Source organism: Hylaeus volcanicus, unplaced genomic scaffold (assembly GCF_026283585.1).
Source record: "Hylaeus volcanicus isolate JK05 unplaced genomic scaffold, UHH_iyHylVolc1.0_haploid 12237, whole genome shotgun sequence".
NCBI classification, from domain to species: Eukaryota; Metazoa; Arthropoda; class Insecta; order Hymenoptera; family Colletidae; genus Hylaeus; species Hylaeus volcanicus.
In genome coordinates this window covers 997,670-1,022,422 of record NW_026533172.1, presented here as the reverse complement: position 1 = coordinate 1,022,422, position 24,753 = coordinate 997,670, and the positions used below count along the sequence as shown (strand labels likewise).

Here is a 24,753-nt window from a genome sequence, read left to right as displayed (position 1 = left end):
TTCTTTATTTTTTGCTGCGCGAATCGAGTGGGAATGAGCGTAGCAGTGTTTCATAGACTAAGATGGCATTGTTGTTTGTTTAAAAAAATCTCAGGATGTTCAGTTTCTAGCGAGGTATACCTTCCTATGCTAGTTTCATTTCTGTGTTACGTTAGTAAAGTTTTTAAAAAGATTAAAAAAATTTGGTGAGAATTCCGTGAAAGCATTGCAGTGCGTGCGCTTGGACGACACTAGAAACAATTTGACTGCTTGTTGTTCAATGTTCGTCTAATGTTTTATATAAGCGTTTATGTTCGACATCTGCCAAGCCACCTACTCTATTAGACATTCCTTCTCTATCCATTATCATTTTATTTGTGGTAGTTCATTCGTTTGTTTTTAATATTTTTCAAGCATGTTTTCGTAGAGGCTTATGTTCAATATATTTCAGTAAATGAAATGCTTTTTCTAGGCTACATGGTTTCATGAAAAACTGTCAGATTGGTACTCTTGTGTGGTTTGGTTTCGTATACATTTTATATTTTTAATCGATTTTAGTTTCAAAAGTATACATTTCCGGCAAACGAGGTAAAACGAATAGTGTTGTTTTTCGGATCCATTTTCGAATGGGAGTACTTACAGGAAATCCGAGCACCATAAAACTTTAAAGGTACTGGAAGTGGTATTACCTTACTAGCAGTCTTGCAGTAATGTAACTTTTCTTCTGTGTTGTCCCGTTCTTTTCTCCAAAAATGGGAGTTTTCCAGAATTACACAAGCTGGTCTAAAATAGTGTTAGCGGAAAAGAAAATCTGTATCTGGAGTCTACATCATAAAAATCATCTGCAAGTCGCTTTCCAAATGCTTTCCGAGTAACACAGTTTTATTTTTATACTCTTCGCCTCTAAGATTTCGCTTGAAATTAGGTAGCTGACCCCATTTTCACGCTAGCTTCAACCATTCGCAACCGATTTTGGACATTCAGGTTTTTCAGTTGTTCTAAATAACACATGCAATGAAAAATGTCACTTCTATCTTGCGTAGTAATGGGTGTCAACGAATCAATATTTTATTAAAAAATTTAGAGAAGGAACCTATATCTTTGTAATTTAATATGTACGTGTTAAATGTAATGATCAGTTTTCACAGCTAGTATCCTGAATGGTATAGAACTCCTAGTTCCCGTTTAACATTGACTCCGTTAATGCAATCAAATAGTTTAACAACACGTCACGGTGATTGGTGCCAAATTCTAACGTACGTTGTCATGTCGACAGGGCAACACAAAGTTCAAATGATACTTATGTGGACGAAATTGATCGATGCACTTTCAATACGATTGCTGTTGAGAGAGGATCTATATTGGAAATAGAAGAGATGTTTTTAAAATTTTTAAAGAATTCTTTTCTTGGAATTTCGGGACTGATTCCATCTTTTGTCATGCGCATGCCAATGTATTTGGTTTGACGACGTTTCGTCATCTGAGAGTTTTGTCGTTTTCCATTAACTTCTACTATCCTATTCTATTTGAATTGTTAAAAATTTTTCTGTATCATTCTTCTCCCCCACTCTTTCAACCCTATCCTTTCGTTAGGTTTATGTGACGTTCTAACGTTTGACTCTTGTGGTAACGAAGAAAAGAGTCCTCAAGATAGAAAAACGCTTTTAGAATGATTTTTAAGATGACTGTGCACAATATTTCACTTACGCCTCGTCCTTCGTCATTAATGGCCGTGAAAAGCACCTAGAGTGATAAAATACCTCCTTAAGGTACTCTTGTATTGTTTATTTGAGTGTTTCTTTTTTCAATTGTCATTTTTTTAGAGAACGTAGTAATTGGACCATCATGCGGGCGATTGCTTGAATGTATTTATTCCAATACGTTGCACGGCACTGCGTTGCGGATTACCTTGGTAGTGTGTTAAATATCTTAACAACATCAAATAATGCAATACTTAAATGTTCTGCATTTTTTTAACCTCGTGTACTGCTAGATATGGGTGGAGAATCTATCTTTTTATGAACAATTTTTTCCTAAAAAATTGCTTTGAAATTACGCATGCTAACCCATTTTTCTTCCTAGATATATCAAACATTCGGTTGGCTATCATTTTCTTGAAAAAAAATTTCTTCCACAAATAGCAATGTTAACAGCGGCACTTCTAGCACTCTATTGTATAGTTGGTTTTTAATATCATTACAATGTATCCTGTTGTTATGATATAATACGTTAATTCGAAAAATTTGTTAAATTTTTTGCTGAAGTACGATATTGCTGCATTTCTGTATTGAAACGACTCGTACCTTCTATGGGTGTATCGATCAATGCGTTGGGCTTTTTCGTAAAGGAATATCATGAAATGGATGCAAAGGTTTATTTTTGACAAACGTGTTTCTGAGATTTTTGAGTTGGAGCGTTGACCATCAAACATTGTGCGGTTGAGATTGCCGTGTGTGCAGTTTAATCAGCGTCAGAGATTGGAGTTCATTACATTTGCATATGTTTGAATTACTTTTTCATCATTCACTCCAATAATTTGTGTTACAGTTCGTTATTCGCATAAATTGTTTATAATCTTTCAAGTGTCTTGATTCACGATTGGTTTTAAATGTAGCATTTTTTAGAATTGTTCTTTCAGCCATTTTAATCAAAATCGTCTTAAAATGATTCCAATTGTAACAATTACTAAAAGATGTTCTGTAGTGTTTTGCTTGAGTGTCTTAGTATTTTTTCTCAGCATTCTTATTTTTTTCTGCACTCTCCACGAAAGTTGATTCCTCATTTTGTTTGCGTGGTCCCCAAAGCACTTTGCGCCAGCAAATTGTATACCGCTATCTAAAGTCATCTTGTTTCGTGACAGTTCTTCCACTGATAACTGTAAATTGTTTCTAGTGGGTTCTTCATTCAGTTTTTCCCCACTGTACGTCAAGTGACTTTTTTCTAATACGGTTATAGTCGATAAATGGAACCTGGACACTTAATTGAGCTTGCACTTTGATAGGTTTTTCAAATCCTTGAATTTCGCGAAGTATTTTTCGCGTGACACTAAACTTTATGTCAGATCCTTTGGACATTATTGTCGTTTAGTGATTTATTTGTGTCTGATTACTGTGGGTAAACTTATTCTTTTGTAGCCAATTATTGAGTTTTTCTCAAATTGGTATATCACTTGGAAAGTTGAATTCTCGGACAATAATGCAATTCATCTATTCTGATGTTTTATTCCTTAGATATTCTAAAAATTCATTTAATTATACTGGGTCACAGCTAGTTTTAGACGTTATTTAGACAGAAATGAAATGTAATATACCATCTGATTGGCATTGAGCCATGCTCCAGTTACCTTTTTTGGTTTCTTGGCGTTTAGTTTTTCTATTGTCTGAACATTACTCCAGCATAAAAAAAAACTGATCCTCTTATTTTTTGCTTAACTGGTGATGCTTTTGTAAAACTAAGGTGAGTGGTGAGGGGTGGCTTCTTTAGATAAACAACTTCCGTTATAAAGCATACACTTGTATATCTAGATTGCATCAATTCATTTAAAAGTATAAATAATGTTGAGTTTACTTTACGAGCAAAAGTAATAGCTATTTTAAAGTCCGTGTACGATTTTGTTTTTTAAGTTAGTTCATTAGTATATTGCAACGTTGTATGTTCCTCTCGTTTTCTGTGCATTTTCAACTTTTTATACCTTTCTCTGACAGTATAACAAATTGTTGACAATGGCAGCTTGAGGGATACTGGTGTTTGTTGCTTATTTCGGGTAGAGTATAAATGATTTCTTCCTTAAGGACGTTTCTTACCTCAATTAGATCAATGTTTTGGTGACGTTGATCGGCTTCAGAGTGCAAGCGCCGTTCGCTTTAGACTTCACGTAACATATTCCCTCTAGGTGTGCGCTTTCTAGATTGCGGCCTTTGCACTAAAACGGTAGCTTTATTGCTTTGTTTTTTCTGTACCATAGGTGGACAGTAGTTACCATTGTCGCCAAGGCAAAGCGTGTAAGGACCATGCCGTTTTTCCAGTTTCGTGACTTGTGCATTGTTACCACGGAGTGGGTTTGGATAAGGTTTTAATTGCTTGTTAAACCAGTCGTCCCTAGTTTGTCCACCTTAATTAGCCGTATACTATAAAAATCAAAAGGTACGTTACAGACTTGCGCCACGTCGAGGTCATGAAATCACCCCGCAGGTGATGTGTAAATTGTTACAGCATGAAAAGTCTTTTTAAACATCCCATTTCGGATTCACACCTTATTCACAAAAAGGAACCTTCAATGACACAGAAAGTTTTCCTTTCTAAAAAATTCTTCCGGAGCATAACTTCATTTTTTTAATAATATTATCCATTTTCTTGATAGGCTATAAACCAGTTTCCGAAAAAACAAATTTTTGTTTTGCTTTTTTTAATTTTTGAAATGTCGCTCGTAACTTTACTGAGTTACTACAACAAATAGTATATCAGAGCGGACTACACTTATTCTTTAGATATTTAGACGAATTCAAGTTGCGACAAGAACACTTAACAAGATCTGGTCACGGTCGAATGTTTCAGTAAAACACGCTTAATGGAGTGAATACAAAATATGGTAAAGAACATCAAAATATAAATCCATGATGTATAAAGCTTAGCATGTAATTCAAAAAATTTTAAAACTAGAAAAAAATATCACAAAAAATTGTTTGAATATTAAAAATTAAACAAATAACAAAGTTTGGAATGTTGAATCATGTTTAATCAAAAGAATTGTATTGCAATTTTTTATACATGCACTAGACACTACGGATAAATAAACACTAATAAAATTTTTAAAACGTTGTCGTGTTAGTCTTAAAGCATGTTATTTTTTTCCAAAAGAAAGTCGCTATGTATTCTATCTAAGCCTTGTTGTAGTTTTTTTGAAAATACAGCTCCTAGTTGTCTTACAACATCAAAACCAATATTTTCAACAAACGTTCTAATTGATTTATCTATTTCAGCTGTTGAAAATTCCGTTCTATAGATTGACGCACAAAACGCCACGAGTTTCGGTACGTTTGCATTATTTGGGCCTAGAATTTGTGGATTCCCCTATTAAAAGAAAAATCAGGTTTATAATTTGAGATATCTATAGAACCTACTTTCAACATTAAATCAACGCACTCTTTATGAGTACGTCTTCCTTCTTCTTCATCAACTTTTAATGGAAGATTATTTATCCAATACCCTAAATACTCCTCAGCTTTTGGACCCAAATTAATCCCGTGATATAAAACTAAAGCTCCGATAGCTGCAACTACGTTATCACGGGAAGATGCATGTAATCCTTTATTTGAAACAGGTTCGTTCAAAACGACAACTAAATTAGAAGCCGCGCGCTGGATTAACTCAACAGGAAACTGGGTACAGTGAGCTGCCTATAATAAATAAAGAACGCATTAAGAGTGTCATCACCAAAATCAGACATTCTAGTATTGTTTTATGAATGACCTGAATGATACCGTAGGCTGCAGCTTGACGAACACCAGGCTCTTTATCTAATACCATCTCTATTAAGCGTTCAGCGAAACATGGCCATAAGGCAGCTCCATTATCCTAAATATCACATCTTATAAGATTCTTTACTATAAGAAATCAATTTTACTTTTAGATGTTCTAGAACATCGTCACAAACATATAACGCTAACGCACGATCGTCTTTACTACAATTTTGATGAATAAATGTCGTTATGAACTCCTGGCAAAGTGCAGCACAATATTGCATGAACTGTTGTGGAGTAGTCTTCATAAGTGCAGCAATGATTTCTAATAATGTGGATCTGAAGTTTTGTTCATAACACTCATCCTCTTCTAAACGAATGAGATCTTCTTCATCGTAATCTGGATCCTGTTTCTGTATTGCAATCTGTGCTCGACGTTGATTCGACTCCTTCATAAGCATAAAAGTTTGATTTGAAACTAACGTAACTTGGTTATCTGTTAATACATTCCCTCCTGCATTGCACAAGCATGTAGCTAATCCACTTGCTTCGGTAACAAGTAAATCTAGATTTGGTTCATTAATGATGGTTTGTTCATTCGACCTTAAATTATTAAAAACTTGTTCAACAATTTCTGTTACCCAAGACCTTAAAACGTTGGAATCCAACTCTAATGCTTTTGATACTTTCAGTAGTTCAGCGATACAATCAAACAGAGGACGTTTCACAGTTTCATTTAAACGCATTTTTAATAAAGGTAAAAGCGTTTGTGCTACTTGGAGTACATAGTCTTTCATATGACTGGATAAAACTTCAAATAACGTGAACAAAAGATCTAGTGAACTAAAAAAGGAAATAGTTACGTCATTATTATTGTTTGTATATTTTACTGAATCATGTCCTGAATAGCACTCGTTTTCAAACCAGAGCAATCTCCTTTAGCAATACTTGCAAGTGTCATATCCTGTAACACGTGCATTGTATAAATGTAGGAAAATAAAAAGAAATTTGTATATCAGAGAACGTACATCATTTTCTTCGTTCATTTCATGAGTGGAATTCAATGTTACCATTAATGATTTCAGAAGCTTTGGCATCAAATGTTGAACATATGGAACAAAACTTTCTTTCATTGTACGACAAATACGACGGAACGCATCACTCATATACTCATCTACAACCTCATCAGCATCAACACCTTGAGCACTCATTTCAAGAAGACATTTGACCACAGCATGACCGTCCATTTCAAAAGCTTCTCTCCCGACAGAAAAACCGATAATACTGGCACATTCAACCGCTCTTCCACGCAGACCATACTCTTCTTCTTTTGTTGCCGTTCTGTTAAAAAATAATAATTAAACAACTAAAATTTCACAAAAAATCTAAGAACACTAACAATAAAATTTCTTTTGTAGCAGGCATCACAATATTATAATACTTGAGAAAATTTTTCTCTAATACTCCAGCCACCACGGCAAGACAAGTAAGACTTTGTTCACGTAATTTTAAATCTAGTTGATTAAAGTATATAAATATTTTCAAAAAGAAATAATTTTGTTACTTTTATCAGGCGCAATTCTTTCAAATAACATTTGCATAAGAGCATCGGCATACGGTAATAAATCTGATTTATTGACTTCTTCATTAAAATTAATCAAAGCTGAAATAGCGTGGGATTGAACTTTTAATGATTGATCATCAACAGTGGCAATAAGAGCTGGTAGAACTTCTGCAGCATAAGTATTTTGAAAATGAGGTTGATGATCTGTAGCTATTTGACCAATAGCTTGGCATGCTGCGAAACGAACGTAATGATGGCTATGCTTCAATTGCTGTTAAAAAAAGTAAGCATTACAAAAAAAAAATATTTTTTCTCTAGTCTATAAATGCTGCTTTACTTTTCAACAACGTTAATAAAAAAATAATTAAACTCGTAAAAAAATTTACATACTGTTAATAACATTTGAGTAATTTCCTTTAAATGATTATCCAACTCATCCTCAGGCAAATATTCTGCTGTTTGAGAAATGGCCATAATAGCTACTAATTTATAGTGCCATTCTTCCTTGCGTAAGTAAATAGACACAAAATGAAAAATAACATTCATAACATTTTCTCCCCCAAGAGCGGCGGTCAAACGATCTAAACCTGACTCTCCTACATCGTAATTACGTGTTTCCTCAATAGACGATTCGTTATCGTCACCAACAATCCAGTTAATATCATTCTCAACAGTTAGCATTAATTCCATCAACATGCTAACTACCTTCATTACGAAATTAGGAATTTTTAGACACATTAATGGTTTATTTTCAGCTATCGATAAAAGAACTTCTACAATCATTTGTTTAAGTTCTTCATCGTTTGAGCTGGCATGAGCTGTCAAAACATCAAGCATGTTTGACATATATGGCTTAAAAAAGCTGGCATCTACATCAGCAATAACAACAAAAGCAGACAAATAATCTTCTGGATAATCCATTGATACATTTTCAGAAAGAGATAAGCCTTTCAAAAAATCGGGAATTGAATCTTGAAATCTTTTCCAAATTTTTTTCGGTTCACTCAGAACAACCGCTGACACAAAACATAGCGCTTGATAGCGTACAGAAAAGCTTGGTGACTTTGCACACACGGATATTATTCGGTGCAGTCCAGTTATATTCTTTTGAATAACTGTTGATACATAAGGAACCAACTCGGCTAGAACTTTTAAAGCGCGTTCCTGAGCATCAACGTTATCACTTTCTATCATCGAAATGAGTTTAGGATTCAACTCAGGCCAATCTCCAGTTGAGGCTAACCGTCCACCAAAAACCGAAATAGTCACGCATACCGAATTTTTTACTCTAGAATCAGAATCATTTTCGAAAATTTGCAAAAGATAAGATCGTAACATGATTTTTGTTTGGGGGCTTAAACGATCCCATTCAGTACTAGACTTTCCTGTCAAGTAACTACGAAACATAGTACGTATGGACGTGATCGCTTGATTTCGCAATTCAGGATCTTGATGTTCTTTCATTATTCTTAAAAGACCAATCAACAATTCTTCAAAATGTGTTTCTTTATACGTGTTGAAGCCGGCTTCAGCATTTTGTCTAAGATTATTATCCTGGGATGAGAAACATTCTAATATTTTACACAGTTGACTATAATCGATCGTTGTCATTGTAGAATACGCGTGGTACTAAACGAAAAAAATTGAGGATAGAGCCAACGTTGCCGTAAACCTGAGGCGTTAGGCCTGTTTCCGTAACAGATCTGCAATCGATCCAGAAATTTTGACACAAAAACTGCTTTGTTGGGACAGTATGGCCTTCCTTTGCTAGTTTAAAACGAAAAAGGGAACTAATATTGCTAAGTTTTTAAACACATTAGTTTATTTAAAATCAAGCGTATGTTGATAGAAAAAAAAATTGTTTCAGACACAATGTAATTAAAAATAACAAATGGAAAAGGAAAGTAGTACATAGTTGCATGTGCTACAATTTTTTTATTTGTAATTAAACTTATTTTTTTCTGGAAAAGTGCATTCTGTGTGAGCACGAAAAACCTTATGTATGGTATAAAATTTCTTTGAAGGTCATAGTATTCTCTGACATGTTTTATTTTCTCCAAGCTTCCCAGCTGTTGCCTGCAAAATGTCACAGATTTCTTTGTAAAAAACATGTTACGAGCAAAAAATTAAAGTACTTATATATAAAAATGTCCATAGTTTTTTTAAATAAAACACCATTGATTTTTTTTGTTCAACCACCCGAAACACTGTAGAGAAGATAGTACATATATGCACTTAATCAATATAAAGTTTGGAAAAGTAGAAAGACAACTACTTGCATAAATTGATTATAAAAACAAGGAGTAAATGAATCCTAACTATTCGTCTCAAAACAACATTCATTTATCTCGTGATGCAAAAGATACCAATAGGAACTCAAATAAAATCAGCTATCCACACAATATTACTGGGTTTCAAAACCCTACGAATCATCAAAACACTAGTACTTTACAAAGTTCTAATCCTCTTAAGAATCCTAAGACTTTTCAAAATCCTCGTACATTACAAAATTCTACCATGTTTGAAAGTTCGACGAATTTTCGAAACCCTAGTAACTTACGCCACCCTGCTAGCTTCGAAATTACAGCAAAGTGTAGCAACGACACAAGTTTTCCAAATGCTTTCAGTGGTTCCAATCCTCTCAACAAACCTTTTACAAACCCTTATACGATAAATCGTCCTACTGTTCCAGCCAGTCTACGAGTAAATAATCCTGAACTAACACCGTCACACTTGCTTTCAAAGCATCCATCCGCCAGCTACCCAGACAAGAAAGTTGAGCAATCTTTACACGGTGATATTGCACAATGCGGAACGATCCTACAAGGAAGCGTGGGTAGCCAAATTTGGGCAGATAAAACTTTGCAAACTTTTGAGAATAGATCGGATCACTCTCAGAGAGAACACAATGATGACGAAGAAGAGGAAGAGGAGAAGGATTTACCTTTTCTTGAAGGTAGTGTTGTGTGGAATCAACATCTCTCATTTTAGTTCAATAGAGCTTGGAATTCATCCTGAAAATGTTTGGGAGAAAACTAAATCAGTTCTTTTATTTCGCAAGTCATTCTTACTTTTTCTTCTTTTTCTAACTTAATAAAATTATCTTTGTAGAATTGATCAAAGTCTTCTCCAAGATGTCGATATGTGTGGCCCTGTATTTATTGCAGCGTGTTTGTGTTGTTGTTCTCTTTTGGTGTGTAGTACACTTTTTTGACATGCTCCTTTTTTTTTTAATACTAAACTACCATTTTTTTTTAAATCCAGGCGGGTAAAATAAACTTTGAATACATTTACGGTTTGAATGTCACTGGTTCAATCGGTGTATTTCTTCTTCTTAATCTGATGAGTCAGGTAATCTAAACTTTTTTTTTTTTAAATCCATTTTAATTACGGGTTTATTCTACCTAGAAACAAAGTATAAGTCTTTATAGTACTATTAGTGTTTTGGGTTACGGATTATTCCCTGTCGTTATTCTGTCGTGCATTGCACTATTTTTTCCATTAAGGTATTGTTTAATTTGTTGTCACTTGCTAAATATTTTTTTTTCTTAAGGTGCTTGATGGGCGCGATTTTATCCATTTTATGCGTCGTTTGGTGCACTGCAACAGCTTCCCGATTTTTTGAAACTGTAAGTGGTTCACATATCTCTTTATATCTCTACTAGTTTTCTCGTTAAAAATAAAACATTTGCTAGGCACTGGAAATGACTCACCAAAGATTTTTAGTTGCGTACCCCATTTCTTTACTGTACGGCTCCTTTGTACTTCTTACAGTGTTTTGAAAAAAAAAAGTAAGTTTTTTATTTTTCATGTAAACATAATTCTTTCTTGTTTTCTATATTCGCTTTCGATGTAACTTTCTTCCGAATTGTTTTTTAAAAGTATTGTTTTAGAAAAATAAACAATTCCATAATATTTTTAAAAACATTATTTATCCTGGGTGCTTTTCGTTTGTTGACAAAAAATTTAGTCAAACGTTGTGTGGTTTAAAAATTTTCTTATTCAAATTATTTAAAAGAATCAGAACATTCTCACCATGACAATACAATGCGATTTGCTTGCTATTCACATAACGATCAAAAGAAGGCTTGTTTTTTTTTTATCACAGAACCGGAAAAAACTATTAAGAACTGTAGCTCCTGTTATAGCTCACAGGTCTTGGACCAAACGCGTATGCGTTGTACTCCCTAGTACACAAATGGACATGAAAAACTTTAAAAAAACATCAAAGTACCCCATCTGGAAAAATAGTGAGTTTAATATGTGTAACTGGCTTTTTCTCATAAGGAAACGATGGTTTTAAAGCGATTATTCCGCATGAATCATTCGAAGTTGAGGCATTGTGAAAAGAAGGTGTGTGGAATGTTTCTTGTAAGTACAGGTAATGATTTCGATTAGGTTTCACAGTTGTTGGTAAAAGCTAACAAGATAAAACATCACTTTATAAGGATTTTATTAAGACAAAAAGAAGGAAAAAAAGAAAACACGTACAAGTTTTTCCCAAAGACCTCCATTCGTTCTATCTGTTACTAAAAGTTGTTGTTGCGCTTGTATATCGTGTAAATCAACATGAGAAGATATATTTGCTGTCTAAAAAATAGTAGACCATACTTTACGTCAGTAAACCATTTTTTTTCTTCTTACCTCTATTTCTATCTTGTTAGGCGCATTTCCAATAAAATATGATGTATCAATTTCAATATACGCTATACTTTGGACTATTATAAGAAATATAAGTAAAAACAATCAAAATAAATTTTAAAATACTTTTCATTCCAAGTTTTATAATGACCCAATGTTCACCGACCAAATTCAAAGGATCTCCTGACATTGAATCTTGCTCAATATACGGATAGCGTCCTGGATTTCTATTTACAAAGCCCCATTAATGTCATTTAAAAAAAAAAAACATTGAAGATTTTCTCTTGTAAATTATTGACCTTGCTGTTAGCCATCCATCCGCCATACATTTCGGAACGGACGGATAAAGTAATTTTTTACTAATTCCTCGACTTTCGTTACTACAACCTATGACAACCGCTCTAAAACAATAAAAAAAGCGTTAAAGCAAGGTTTACAATAATGCACAAAGTCTACCCATTTAGTACACATGCGACATTGATCGTTTTCCCCAAATTGAATTCGTTGCATGCAACTCCGTACACTCTTATTCGAGCAATCCCGCCATCAGGAAACAAATTTAATCTTAAATGGGTCACAACAGGAAACAAATTTTTTTGATTTGTTTCTATAAAAAATTTGGATGCTTCACTATGTTCAGAACTAGAAAGAGGCATCCTACATTGCATGATTTAACACATATAGATAGCACAGTTTACTTTTGTACGTTATCTATAGAATGTTTAAAATTTACATGGAAACGATATCATTCCACTGTGTTGAATTCTCTAATTTTTTTTCCTTTAATAGATTGTTCATCTCTGATTCTAATTGAAGATTTTCTAATTCATTGACAATTTGGGGATCATACGATGCTAAACCCTTTTTTTGAAGATGTTCTCGAATATCTACAAGTAGCAAATTTTTTTCTATTTCGTATTTAAAACGTATTTAGCAAAATAGACCATTTTCTAATTTTGAGCAATTCGCCGCTTCCACTGAAATGTAAGGTGCACAGTCATCTCCCAGATAACGTGTATTGATTTCAATTCCATATATTCGACCTATTAATTTTAGTAAGGCAACATGAAGAACTTTTCAAAAGTTTACCTGGAGTTCCTAATTGAATTAAACACCAATTGTGCCCAGTTGTTTTTTTTCGACGTGTTTCCCAACCATCCACATTTTCCTAACACGAAAAGTTATCATCAGAGCGCATGAATAACAACAACAAAGGCATACAAAAGGCTCTCTTTTTTGAGGAAGAGTACTTTTTAAAATATTTTTTACAGGAGAGAAAAAATCATCAGTACAATAAATAATATTTCCATTAAAATCCTCTGAAGCAAGGTCTAGGAAACAAATCAATGTAAACTAGAAAATAACACATTTTTTCTTTCTATGACCATTTAAGCGTGTGAAATATGGAGTCGTGGAAAGACCTGGATTTAACATGTCAAAAGACGCTCTTGTTGACAAGTTGGAAGTTTGAGGTGAAAATAATATATTTTTCCTTATGGCACTCTTGTTGGGTAAAAATGGTAAAGAATTTTTTTTTTTTAACAAGAGTTTCTTTAAAGGAAGCGAAAGTCGAGGTGCACGTAATTTGGGCAAAAAAGAATGAACCCATTGTTTTTTGAGAAAATCTAAAGAGGAAAAAATTGAATCGCTTGAACAAAAAGACGTGAATTCATTTGGTGAAAATGAAGATGATTCGGGGCGCCAAAATAAAGAAAACGTTCGTTTTTTTTTACTTGGAGTATCGGAAGCACCCACTGATTCTTCATTTGTGATACTTTTTTCCAAATGTGGACGTTTTTTTACTATAGCTTGATTATCCATCAAGTTTGTATCATCTCGATCGAAAGTTTCCTTTTCTATTGAATTACACTGATGAACATTCACAAAACAAGAATCTTCTTGTTCATAATTAAATGAATGACATTTTGATGATTCTTCGTTCACATAAGTGATTGGTGTGGTTATTGTTGACTTGAACGTTGGTTGAGAAGTTCTTTCCATATTCAATGAAGACTTTTGCGCTACACAAGGAGAAGGTATCGCTTCACGGAAAACGGAGCTAGCCAAATTTTGTTGGTGTGTGTTACGGCGACGACGATCAACGCGCGGTGTTGTTGTTTTTTGATGACCACCCATTTTTAACTAGAATTCAAACGACAAGACAATATGAGACAAGAATAAACTGAAGTACTATTTGTATGTGGTCTTTTACTACGAAGAATTAACAACTCCATGCTAACAACTGACAGGCTGTAGCCGGGTGTTAAGCCTGTACCTGTTATTTTTTATATAGAAATCCGATAACTATTTACGAAAAAAAACTCGCGTCTTATTTACGGCTTTAACTTAATTTTTTTTAATTGAAAAAGTAACACATAATTAATGTTTTTTTTTTAAGTATTTCTTATTTTGTCGAATTAAAATTAAGTTTTGAATTTGCCTTCAAACACAAAATATAATTTAATTTTTTGGGGTTTAATTGTACTTCATTTAGAGAAATAAATTTGATACTTTACAAAACTGTGAAAATTACTTTATGAAAAATTACAAACAGCACGAATAATGTCCTAAGAAACGTTTATAAGACTTGTCTTTTATCATAAAAAACTTACAAGTATACCAAGAAGCTCGCGTAACATTTGATGTTGCGATATATCTATATCTAATTTACTACTTATACTTTGAAGTGCTTGTAAAACACGACGATCCGTTGTAGTATAAAGCCATGGATTTTCAGCTACCAATGAATATCTTGGTATTTTATGATATTCAAAAAAAAAAATAAACCACTTACTTAATAAAACATGAGTAAACTCTAAAAGTAAAGGCATTGCTTGAATTTCACGACATAATTCCCGATGAACAAAAGTTAAAAGAGGTAAAATACTATCCTCGTCTCTTCCTCTTACAGCAACATGTAATGAATTTTGTTCAATAAAAGCTTCAATTAATGTTATAGTCGCCACCGAACTAAAGAAAAAAATATTTAAGTTGGTTTTTTTTCAAAAACGTTCACCTTTGTCGTATAGCTTCATCTAAAGATTTTTGTTGATAAAATCCTTGAATAAGACGATCTAACCAACAACTTCTTTTACCAACAACCGTTTCCACCTAACCAATAAAAATATATCTTTTATTACGAAAATATTTCTTCCTAAAATAATTCAAACTGAAGGTTTTTTTATTTTTTCCATTAAAAAATAAAATGTTACGTAGGTTTCTTGATGACGTTTTCTTTGATAACACAACATACCACTTTATCAGTTGTATCTTGTTGATGATTTTCGTTTAGAACCGAAAGTGAAGATGATTTGTTTAAAAAAGAAGGGATCCTTGAATTGAGGTCTGAAGATTGTGTTTTTGGAGTCAGTCTTTTTTTTATTATATAATCTCCATTTCTTCAAATGAAATTTTAAAAATACATAAAAAGAAAGAGCATGTTTTACTAGCAACGTAACACATTGTTTTATTCTGTTACCAATGACTTACATGAACCCAATGCCCAACCATTCTGTCAAATTCTTGTCACGGGTTAACGATAAACTTGTAACTGGTTGATCATACACCGTTGAATGAAGAAGATGAAAAGTCAAAGGGCAATAGAATTTGACGGTATGATCAAGAGAACCACTCACAATATAAGATCCATCAGTAGAAATATCTAGAGCTACAAGAAAAAAAATAGTAAGCAAATTTTTCAAAAGGTATAATTGAGTAGTAGGCCAGATTGCGTACTCGTGACAGTCTTCATATGAGATTTGATCGAATGGGCAAGTGAACCACAACTTACTTTCCAAACTTTCATTTCAGGTCCACCAGCACTGATTAAAAAAGTGTTATTTTTAAATAAAAGTAACGCTTCGACAGGATAACTATGATGAAAAGTTGCCATAATGTTGTAAGAAGGATAATGTATGTCAAGCGGGTTTGTTTCTTGTTTCTTTTTTTTTGACAAAGCCTCAAGATTGAAACTCCAAACTTTCACATAACCATCATAACTTCCGGAAATAAAGATATCCGTGGTTGCGCCTGAGGAAGGCATTTGTTTTAAACAACGAATAATATCTGTATGCGCATCATCAATTTTGATCACACAAGATCCATCTGTAACATCCCATAATCTTAACGTCTTGAAAAAAAATCGATAATGAAATAGAGACTATGAACCGAAACAACAGGTTTTTTTTTTACCGCGTCATCACCTCCTGTCATAACATAAGATGAATGGCTTTTAGAAAAAACGCAACATTGAACAGATCTGATTTAATCATAAAATTAGAAATTTGTGTATCAAATCAAAAGAGTACCCAACATGACCCAAAAATCGTCGAAGAAGTGTACAACCATTCGTTTCAAAAATATGCGTGGCTCCACTATCATCTCCCGCCGCAATAAGTTTTTCGTCTTGAATTCATTTTTTAAAAAAAAAGCTTAAAAAAAATATATAAGACGTGTTTCAGTATGATTACCTTGTCTTAGTGAAATGCTTCGAACAAAATTTTTAAAACGTGTATAATTTTTACATTTTATAGCGTGAGTTTTGGACTTTTTATTTTTCCCTTCTTTGTTCTCTTTTAAACGCAAAAAATCAATACGTGTTGAGCCAAGGACTAAAAATCCTAAGCCATTGGAATAAAGAAGAGGTGAAAAACATGTATGCACTATTGAAGAACCAAAATATCCTGTCACAGCAATCTAGAACAAAATATATTTATCTAATGTCAAAAAATTTGTTAAGATTTAATTTAGTTTACTTTGAATTTTTTCCATGCCGCTTCCTTCTCCAAATTAACATATTCTTCTTTTTCAAGTTTTCTTTTTTTCTGATTACCTTCCACATTTAATGGTATATATTTGTTTTTAGAATACGCGTTCAAAACAAAACATGTAGCCATTAGTTTGAAATCCGTAGTCAGGGTAATCTAGCTTTTAAAGAATTCTTTGATCCATTTAAATAATTCTTTTATCAGGTATTGTGCCTTCTTCCCCTTTTTGAACGGCTCTTTTTCACGCGCTGTTTTTTGCTTTTACAAAACAAAAACTAACCGTTTTTTAAACCTTATACTATGATGTGTTTTTTGTTTTTCTTTGAAAAGAGCATTGAAAAGTTATTTTTGATTCTGTCGTTTCTTTCTTCTATTCTTTAACTTTTTTTTTTGGTGTTGTTTTTTCATTAGTAACGCTTTTTAATTGTTAAAGAAAAAAATTTCATTCAAAACATTGCTTCCTTAAATTCCATTTAAGTTTAATAAGATAGTTTTTAATACTCGAAAAACGAATGCCATTAAAAATGACTATCATTGTACAGTTTTTTGTCTACTGATTACAAATATATATTCTTACTAAGATTTGTTTTTAATAAATAATTTTACTTTTTTTTCCTCTCTTTTTTTATACTACAAATAGTAGTAGTAGTAGTAGAATGACAAGGAGGGAAAATTTCCACAAAACATGAACTAGAAATTACATTTACTTATTTAACAAGAGAATGAAAAAAAAATTAACATTTATACAGCCTGTATTAAATGCTTTTAATCCTTGAAAAAAATAAGAGGATTTTTTGATGCCATTTTGCTTTTAAACGTGAGGAATTTGATAAAAATTGAAGCGAGAAACATTGAAACAAACTTCTTTGTACATTTTTTTAAAATGAAGAATAAAAGATACATTTTTTTTATGCAATTAATATGCGCATTTTACGCAAGAAGTCCAACTGGAAGGCAACGGCACCTCATAAGGATCAGGAGACAACATATATTTTGGATTCGCAAACTTTCCGAAAGATGTCTTTGTTACATCAATTTTACGAAAATTATTAATTGATTTAGTATACTGTTTAATCTCACAACGATTAGATCCCACCGATTTCATAGGGACATTAAATAACACCTTTTCTTTAGAATAATTAAAGTGAGGCGGCGGGTAGTGCTCAGAAGCATGAAAAAAAGATGACTTTTGAAAATCACTGGGTGATTGGTTAAGCTTGACTTGATCAACTGTAAGCCATTTTGTTTTATTTTTGAGCGTCGATTTCTTCGAAAAACAACAAGTTGAAAACGTCGGACCCGTAACATCCGTTTCTAATGAAAAATTTAAAAAAATAAACCCAAGTTTTTCAAGATCGTACCTATTACGTTTTTTTTTTTTATTCCAGAAACGTTTGGATTTATTAGTTGAACTATTGGAATCGTATGAACTCATTGTAGTGTCTTTTTCTTTGTATAAATTATGGTCGAACATATGCACTAAAGTCAATAAGGAAGTGCTGACTTCATGCTCACCCTTTGGTACGATAGAATTTAAGCGAAAATCATCTTGACCGTAATGAAAATTTCTACCCATTTGAATACTTAACATTTTTTCTACACAACTTTAATAATTTGCAATGATTTTTTTAATCACTATAACAGGAAAAAATTATTTGTCAAATACGGCACCACATAATAAAATTAAAGCTTTTTAGAAACAAACAAACAAACAACAGGAAAAGTTGTTCTATAATAATGTTAAAGCGTTCAATTAAAAGTAAAACATGTTACAAACGGAACGAAATTTTTTTTTGCTTCAATTGAATAGTTCAATGGCACTAATAGCTCCAATTTGACTTTAGAAAACCATGGTTTTTAACTACGAATAATAAAAAAGATGAGACGCATAACAATCTATTACAAATAAACAAAAAAATTAAAGTCAAAAGAATAAAAAAAAAACGTTCTGATTTATTTTAATAAAAATACAAAGTATAAATTGGTTTACTTTTCATGATTACAAAAACAAAAAAAAAGTAAAACTGTTAAATCTACATACTCTAAAGTGTCAAACTTTCGTGCATGACTGATACAACTCTATGTTTGTCTTTAAGCAGAACCACGCTTCTCTTTTAAAAAAACATCAATCAATTTAAAACAATTGTTTGAATTTTAAATTTCAATATATTGATTTTTTTCTCTAAGAATTTGTAATACAACGGCTTCTTTAAATAATTATATTTTTTCCAGAGATAATGAAAAACTGGAACTCTTTTTAACTTGGACGTTTTGCATGTAATATGACAATAAACGTTATCACAAAAAAAAGAAACGAAAAAAATATATTTATTTTGAAAACACTATTTAACCAAAAATGTTTGTATAAAAAATTCGAGTCATGACAATTTTCTAAAAACTTCAAATAGATTGCAATAAAAATTTTAGCATTTCGTCTACATATTATGTTTTCGAATTTTTGCTAACGTAAACGTAAAAATTCATTACAAAAAGCACGCAATAAAAGATATTAGTGGCAAAGCTAATCCTTTCAATAGACCCAGCAAATTTCAAACATTTCCTTATATATTAAAAAAAAAAAATTTTTTAAACGTTTTAGAAATAAGAAAACTATTCATTTGAATCATTTGTTGTTCCCGTCACCTTAACACCTACAGCCTCAGGTATAACGTGAAGATGAGTAGCTTGCTTTTCATTTGGTGAAGAAGATTTCGAATTAGCTACAAGAAGAGGTAAGTGTGACGATTCAATTGTATCACTTTTTTCATCTTTCGTTTGACATTGTGCAGAAAAAGCATTTTTAGTTGTATCACTCGGTAAAACTGATGTTCCCGATTGTTGTGTTGATCCAATTGTATTCAGAGATGCTGAAACCCCGGAATGAGTTGAAGCCACTTTCATATGTTGTAAAGTACCGGCCGGATACATAGGTTCTCTTAAATAAGGATGTTTCAATGCTTCTTCGGGCGTTAAGCGTTTTGTTGGATCCAACATTAAACACTTTTCCAAAAGATCTGCAAATTGTCTTAATTTAGATCTTAAAGCTGTTGCTTTAGCAGTAGGGCCTGAAGCAAACGTTTTATTTAACATGTTTTTTTTTTTAATTTTAATCACCTATTGATTGCGGAATACTGTCTAATAACGTATCAAGTAGAATGCGCGATGGACGACAGTCACGAATAGAACGAACAATTTCCTAATGATATGTTTGGTTTATAAACCGTTTGAAAAACAAGATGAATTATTAAAGTACTTTTTTTGTGAAGGCATCACGATCCGTCCAGAGCAAATTAAAACTTTCATCAAAATGTGGACTTGATAATTGCCCAGATCGTATTAGCCTATTAGGTATCCGACCTTTTACTTCAGTAAAAAGTTTAAGCATATCGTTATTAGAAATTCCCTAAAGTACAAATTTGTATTTCTTGATTGTTTATTTAAAATTTAAAAAAAAATTACGGAGCTTACGGGAAACAACACTTGTCCAGTTGCTATCTCAAATAAAGTACAAGCAGCGCTCCAAACATCAATAGAATAATCATAACGACAACCAAGGATAATTTCTGGAGCACGATAAAAACGCGACACCAAGTAAGATGTTACTTCATTATCGGAAACGTCACTGGCACTTCCAAGATCACATATTTTTAAAATAGAAAATTTTTCGTTCAATAGAATATTATCAGGTTTCACTAAACGAAAATGTGCAAGATGACGAAGAATCACATTCGCTTCACTTACAATCAGCATGAAGAATTCCATTCTTTTTTAAATGTCTTAAACCTATGAAAAGTTGTTTTGTATAAGAATGCACAGCATGGGGGTTCAGTCCTCGACCAGTTAACCCATATTTCTTCAAAGCAACTCTCAAATTGCCCCACATCCATTCAAAAGCTAAGCAAACATGGCCCTTATAATCAAAGGTTCGATACAAACGCACAATATGACGTTTATCTTCTTTGTCTGCTGCATTTAATCTTTGCAAGATATCAGCTTCTTTTTGTGCAGCGCGTTTCATCATTTCATTATGCCGTATTATTTTAACCGCTACTAAACGATTACTAGAGTAAGTAAATAAAAACATCAATGATACAATACTATCCAAACACTGTCGTTTATTCGTACTTGTCATAGTTATCTACACATGACACAACCGATGAGAAAACTCCTTTGCCACAGGAATTTGCTACGATACGATAACGTCCATTATCAATTGTTTCACCAATAAAAGCCTTTAAAAAATAAAAAATTTACACTTCATCAATGAAACATTTAATAATTACCAAATAATATCCGTCAGCATCATCCCAATCCTCTGCACGAGTCATACCTTTTGTCATCAAACGTTGAGATAAAACACATGAGGATACTGTCGTTGGTTTTTTAATTGCTGGATTTACTGTAGACACTGAAAACATATCAATATCCTCATCTTCGTCTTGAATTTTTAAAGACGTTAAATTGTTTTCAATGGGTGTATTCTAATACACACACACAGAAAAAGAAAAAGAGAGACAGACAGACAGAAAGAAAAAAATTATATACAGGGAAAAAGACAATACGGAAATGCTTACTTTATTCATATAATCGTCACTCTTAATAATTGTTTTAGCTGACACTTCACGCTTTGATTCTCTTCTTCTTTGCTCTGTTTCTCGCTGCATAATGATAAACTGACGTAAACGGCGTTTCTCTTGTTGGACACGTTGCTGTAATTCAAGTAGATTCAAATCAAAAGATCCCTAACAAATTACAACACATTTTTACCACTCTTTTTTCAAAAAAAAAAAAAAAAAACGCACTGTTTGCGAAAGATTTGCATCAGTTGTACTTTTGGTTTTAAAAAAGGGCAAAACATTGTCAGAAGATGTAGTAGGACTCTGGTCTAAATGTGTACAAGTCACGTTAGGGGAACCAGTCGCATCAATACTTGTTCTTGGCGAGTCACTTGCATTGGAAGTTGAAGAACATGATGGTTCATTCAATTGAGAAAATTGAGGCAAGGACTCCGCAAAACTATGACTATTCAAAAAATTACTGATGACACCATCATTACAATGACCAAGTGAAGTGAATTCAGATATATCGGAAACACAACCTAATGACGCTTGATTTATAAAAAAATTATTGGCAATGGGAGAAACACAGTTGGACGATTGGATAAAAGGATTCTCATTAGCTAAACCTGACCCTTCCAGCTTTTTTTCCTAAAACACACACAGGCGGAATTTCACTCGACACATGTTCCAAGTTTTACCAATAAAAAAGTCTACCATAGATATAGTTTTAGTAAGATGAAGCAAATCAAAGGTTATTATTTCAACTTGTACTAATCTGTTTATGTACCTCAAATAAATTGTTTTTTTGAGACACTTCACAAGGTGGAGAAGTTGTGTTAATAGCTTCCTTTGATTGACACGAATTAGCCTTAAAATTTTTAGATAACACATTTTCTAATGCCTTATGAACGTGACAACTTGCTTCATATAAATTGACTCGCGGTTTTATATTAACATGTACATTACATGCCTCTACAGTAGGACACTTGGTGACTGACTTGAATGTACAATCCTTTGTATTTGTCTCTTTTTGTTGAGACAAACACACTGCCTCGTCATTATTTTCTACTAGCATAAGCTTATTTACTGGTTGGCTACTTTCAGAGTCCCAAACGTCACTGATTTGAGAACCTATAATATTTTACCTTTCATTTTTAAAGAAACAAATAAAAATCTACTACTTTAAAAAGCTTACCATGCTGATTACCATGACTAACGTGGGTTTTACTTGTTTTAACGTCTAGCAACATTGTGGGAGAATAACATTTAAGAACCGAAAAAATAAACAAAATTAACGTACTATTTTTTTCATTGATTGTGGACGAATTTTTAAAATGAGACGGAATATGATTAGTATCTAATCGGAAAAGAAAGAGTAAGAAAGAGACAAGGTAAATAGATGAAAAAGCATACTTTGTTTCAACAAATTTTCTTCCTGAGGTATTGACGAACAAAAATTTTGGAAATTAGATGCCAAAGGTAAGCTTGACACATCCGAAACGTAGTGTTTACTTTTATTTTTAAACGACTCTTGAGACTGATCGGTGGTAGAAGAACAGGTTGTCTTATATTTTTTTAATAACAACTCTCTTTGACGCCTTCTTTTTTCTAAAAATTCCTCTTCATCCTCCTCTTCATCAGAGCTTTCGAAAGTCATATCAGGGTCCTGAACTTCTAGAACATCAGGAGTTTGAGAAACGACATGCCTCAGTTTAAAGTTATCACTTGTGTGTAAACCAACGACTTCTTTCTGTTTCATGTCGTCATGTCTACTAGTTTTAGAAGGTACAAACACTTTTTCACGATTCTCATACTTGACATTCAAAGAACGTCCAGCATCACGAGACGTTTTACAAAGTTCACGAGAATCTTTTAAAACATTCCTAACTATCTTCCTATCTTTCTCCTCTAAATACGTTGATCGATGGGTACGGTCTTCATAATGAGTTTTATATTTAACTTGTTTAGAGGATTCGCACAATAAATCACGACGATTACTTTTACTACGATGGCGGTGACTATCACGACGATCACGAGGCAGCTGTTCTCTACGCTCTAACTTGCGAGAAACTGGACCTTTTGAATTCGTATTCAAATTTTTTGAGTGAGACGCTAAGCTTGTAGGATGAGAATGTTTTTGTTTATATGACATTGACGAACGCGAACGTCGGCGAGAACTGTGCCTCTGCCCATGATCTGAACGTGATGAAAATGAACTACATTTCTCGTCATGCTGAGTGATACTTTTTTTCTGAATTTTATGAGAATCATCATAATGCCCATATTGCTTACGATGTTGCCCATCATGCTTACAATGCGACGAACTCGCAGCTTCACTAAAAGATAAGTCGACATCCATTGAATCTGCTTGCTTCTTACTTATAATTCTCCTTGTTTTAAGAGATGGAGACCTACAACGTTTTTTTTCACAAGAAACACGCCTTGAACTATGCTTTAAACAATCACGACCATGTCGTGACACATAAGATTTTGACAGACCACGAGAAATCGTTTTGTGACTGACATCCAATGAATGATATGTCACATCATCGTCCATTCTCAATAACGGATAATGATGTTTTGTCTTGTAACTTTTTTTACTCTCACTTGTTTGAACAAGAGATTTGCCTGGAGTAGTACTTGTGATTTCTTTAACGAAATCTTGCTTACTATCAGTTTGGTGACCCTTAGAACAGTCAACATTTGCAGATTGTTTTACTTTACGAAATTCATCACACTTTGAAAAATTATCTGATACATGAGAATCACTTATAACAAGAGGTACTTGCGTCTTCAAAGAAACATTTACTAAAGGGGATACAATGTGGCGATTATCTATTTCTCCTTCTTCAAAATCATCTGAAGGGTCTACTGAGAAAAAATGACAATTGTCAAGTTTTGTATCATTCATACAACATTTCACACTTCTCGTCTCATTACCACCCTGAATTTCTCTTGCTTCATATCCAATGACGTGTAACTCACCAACACCACCACAAGCACCAACAGACGTTTTTAAAACACTCATGAAAGCTACCTAAAGCACTACTGGTCTTCGTGAAAGTTTAATTCTATAACTCGAATATAAAAAATATTGAAACGTTTAAACTTGTACCATGCCGTACGAATTACAACAAGCTGATTGCATTCATGTTTTAAACATAAATACTGTTCCTTTATTGTAACAATTTTACGTTCACACAGCATTTCCTTGGGACATGCACAGTACATATTACAAGATTTCAGTATATGCATGCAGAAAAAAAGATTGTTTACAAAATTCCACTCTAGTTTTATAGAAACATACATCGAATTTTTTCTGCTAATTCCTTAAATTCTTATTCTTAACTTTTAACATAATATACGTTTTTTATTTATTTAAAGCAACATCATAATTCAAAATGAATATTTATAAATATTTCTATAAAGAGACCGCATAAAGTTTTGTATTCAGAAGATTCATGTAGATTAGTCGAACAAATATAAACCGGATAGACAACTTCAGTTGGTACCCTCAACGAATCAAAAAAAAATTTTCACAAATTAAAAAAAATTCTTCGCTTTATTTTTTATTTTCATGTTTTACGTAATTAAATTGTCGAAGTAGGAAAAAATATACTAGAAACTTTCATTAACATGATTTTTCTCTTTTTAAATAAAAAAAAATATTACTAGAGATAAAAATTCCCGATTTAAATTTCAAAAATATTTTTCGGCAAAACAATTTTCATAATATACTAAATTAAATAAAAATATTTTTTTTTTTGTCCAAACAAAAATATAAT

The 24,753-nt window shown here is 32.7% G+C and overlaps 4 protein-coding genes and 2 long non-coding RNA genes across 26 annotated transcripts; 3 read left to right on the top strand and 3 right to left on the bottom strand.

Annotated features, from left to right (window-relative positions):
• The first annotated feature begins 553 nt into the window (after window positions 1-553).
• Window positions 554-2,518, top strand: LOC128884072 (uncharacterized). The gene is made up of 5 exons (XR_008459217.1): window positions 554-850; window positions 905-963; window positions 1,023-1,094; window positions 1,149-1,748; window positions 1,803-2,518. It is a non-coding gene; the product is annotated as an uncharacterized LOC128884072 (long non-coding RNA).
• Window positions 2,519-3,627: 1,109 nt separating this feature from the next.
• On the top strand, window positions 3,628-4,296 carry LOC128884466 (uncharacterized). The gene is made up of 3 exons (XR_008459394.1): window positions 3,628-3,871; window positions 3,944-4,122; window positions 4,171-4,296. It is a non-coding gene; the product is annotated as an uncharacterized LOC128884466 (long non-coding RNA).
• Window positions 4,297-4,772: 476 nt separating this feature from the next.
• LOC128884049 (importin-5-like) lies at window positions 4,773-8,883 on the bottom strand. The gene is made up of 9 exons (XM_054137073.1): window positions 7,393-8,883; window positions 7,003-7,273; window positions 6,838-6,952; window positions 6,467-6,779; window positions 6,329-6,402; window positions 5,603-6,281; window positions 5,449-5,553; window positions 5,100-5,375; window positions 4,773-5,049 (listed from the first exon to the last, which is right to left on the bottom strand). The coding sequence occupies exons 1-9, from the start codon at window positions 8,611-8,613 to the stop codon at window positions 4,810-4,812; spliced, it is 3,294 nt and encodes a 1,097-aa protein (XP_053993048.1). The 5' UTR covers window positions 8,614-8,883; the 3' UTR covers window positions 4,773-4,809.
• Window positions 8,884-9,102: 219 nt separating this feature from the next.
• LOC128884051 (protein YIPF7-like) lies at window positions 9,103-11,117 on the top strand. Of its 2 annotated transcripts, none has more exons than XM_054137078.1 (8): window positions 9,103-9,958; window positions 10,002-10,062; window positions 10,114-10,195; window positions 10,267-10,353; window positions 10,411-10,508; window positions 10,556-10,631; window positions 10,698-10,793; window positions 10,896-11,117. In XM_054137078.1, the coding sequence occupies exons 1-7, from the start codon at window positions 9,310-9,312 to the stop codon at window positions 10,782-10,784; spliced, it is 1,140 nt and encodes a 379-aa protein (XP_053993053.1). In that variant the 5' UTR covers window positions 9,103-9,309; the 3' UTR covers window positions 10,785-10,793; window positions 10,896-11,117. The 2 variants fall into 2 exon arrangements, with proteins under 2 accessions (XP_053993053.1, XP_053993052.1); XM_054137077.1 differs by having other exon boundaries at window positions 9,104-9,958; window positions 10,885-11,116.
• On the bottom strand, window positions 11,048-14,108 carry LOC128884050 (allantoicase-like). Of its 3 annotated transcripts, XM_054137075.1 has the most exons (13): window positions 13,377-14,108; window positions 13,029-13,268; window positions 12,865-12,974; window positions 12,733-12,811; window positions 12,588-12,686; window positions 12,377-12,530; window positions 12,100-12,300; window positions 11,943-12,044; window positions 11,770-11,870; window positions 11,647-11,720; window positions 11,494-11,592; window positions 11,237-11,422; window positions 11,048-11,189 (listed from the first exon to the last, which is right to left on the bottom strand). In XM_054137075.1, the coding sequence occupies exons 1-13, from the start codon at window positions 13,777-13,779 to the stop codon at window positions 11,145-11,147; spliced, it is 1,893 nt and encodes a 630-aa protein (XP_053993050.1). In that variant the 5' UTR covers window positions 13,780-14,108; the 3' UTR covers window positions 11,048-11,144. The 3 variants fall into 3 exon arrangements, with proteins under 3 accessions (XP_053993050.1, XP_053993049.1, XP_053993051.1); XM_054137074.1 differs by having other exon boundaries at window positions 13,029-14,108; XM_054137076.1 differs by lacking the exon at window positions 11,048-11,189 and having other exon boundaries at window positions 11,282-11,441; window positions 13,029-14,108.
• Window positions 14,109-17,924: 3,816 nt separating this feature from the next.
• LOC128884048 (serine/threonine-protein kinase prpf4B-like) lies at window positions 17,925-24,136 on the bottom strand. Of its 18 annotated transcripts, none has more exons than XM_054137069.1 (18): window positions 23,894-23,934; window positions 23,778-23,839; window positions 23,639-23,719; window positions 23,468-23,574; window positions 23,282-23,379; window positions 22,382-23,219; window positions 22,269-22,325; window positions 22,164-22,208; window positions 21,756-22,099; window positions 21,212-21,616; window positions 20,984-21,151; window positions 20,693-20,890; window positions 20,535-20,641; window positions 20,151-20,470; window positions 19,878-20,101; window positions 19,663-19,812; window positions 19,524-19,605; window positions 17,925-19,474 (listed from the first exon to the last, which is right to left on the bottom strand). In XM_054137069.1, exons 5-18 carry the CDS (start codon window positions 23,321-23,323, stop codon window positions 19,020-19,022), a joined length of 3,435 nt encoding a protein of 1,144 aa, XP_053993044.1. In that variant the 5' UTR covers window positions 23,324-23,379; window positions 23,468-23,574; window positions 23,639-23,719; window positions 23,778-23,839; window positions 23,894-23,934; the 3' UTR covers window positions 17,925-19,019. The 18 variants fall into 18 exon arrangements, with proteins under 18 accessions (XP_053993044.1, XP_053993045.1, XP_053993043.1 ...); XM_054137070.1 differs by having other exon boundaries at window positions 22,382-23,164; XM_054137068.1 differs by having other exon boundaries at window positions 22,382-23,379; window positions 23,894-23,941.
• Between the last annotated feature and the right edge of the window lie 617 nt (window positions 24,137-24,753).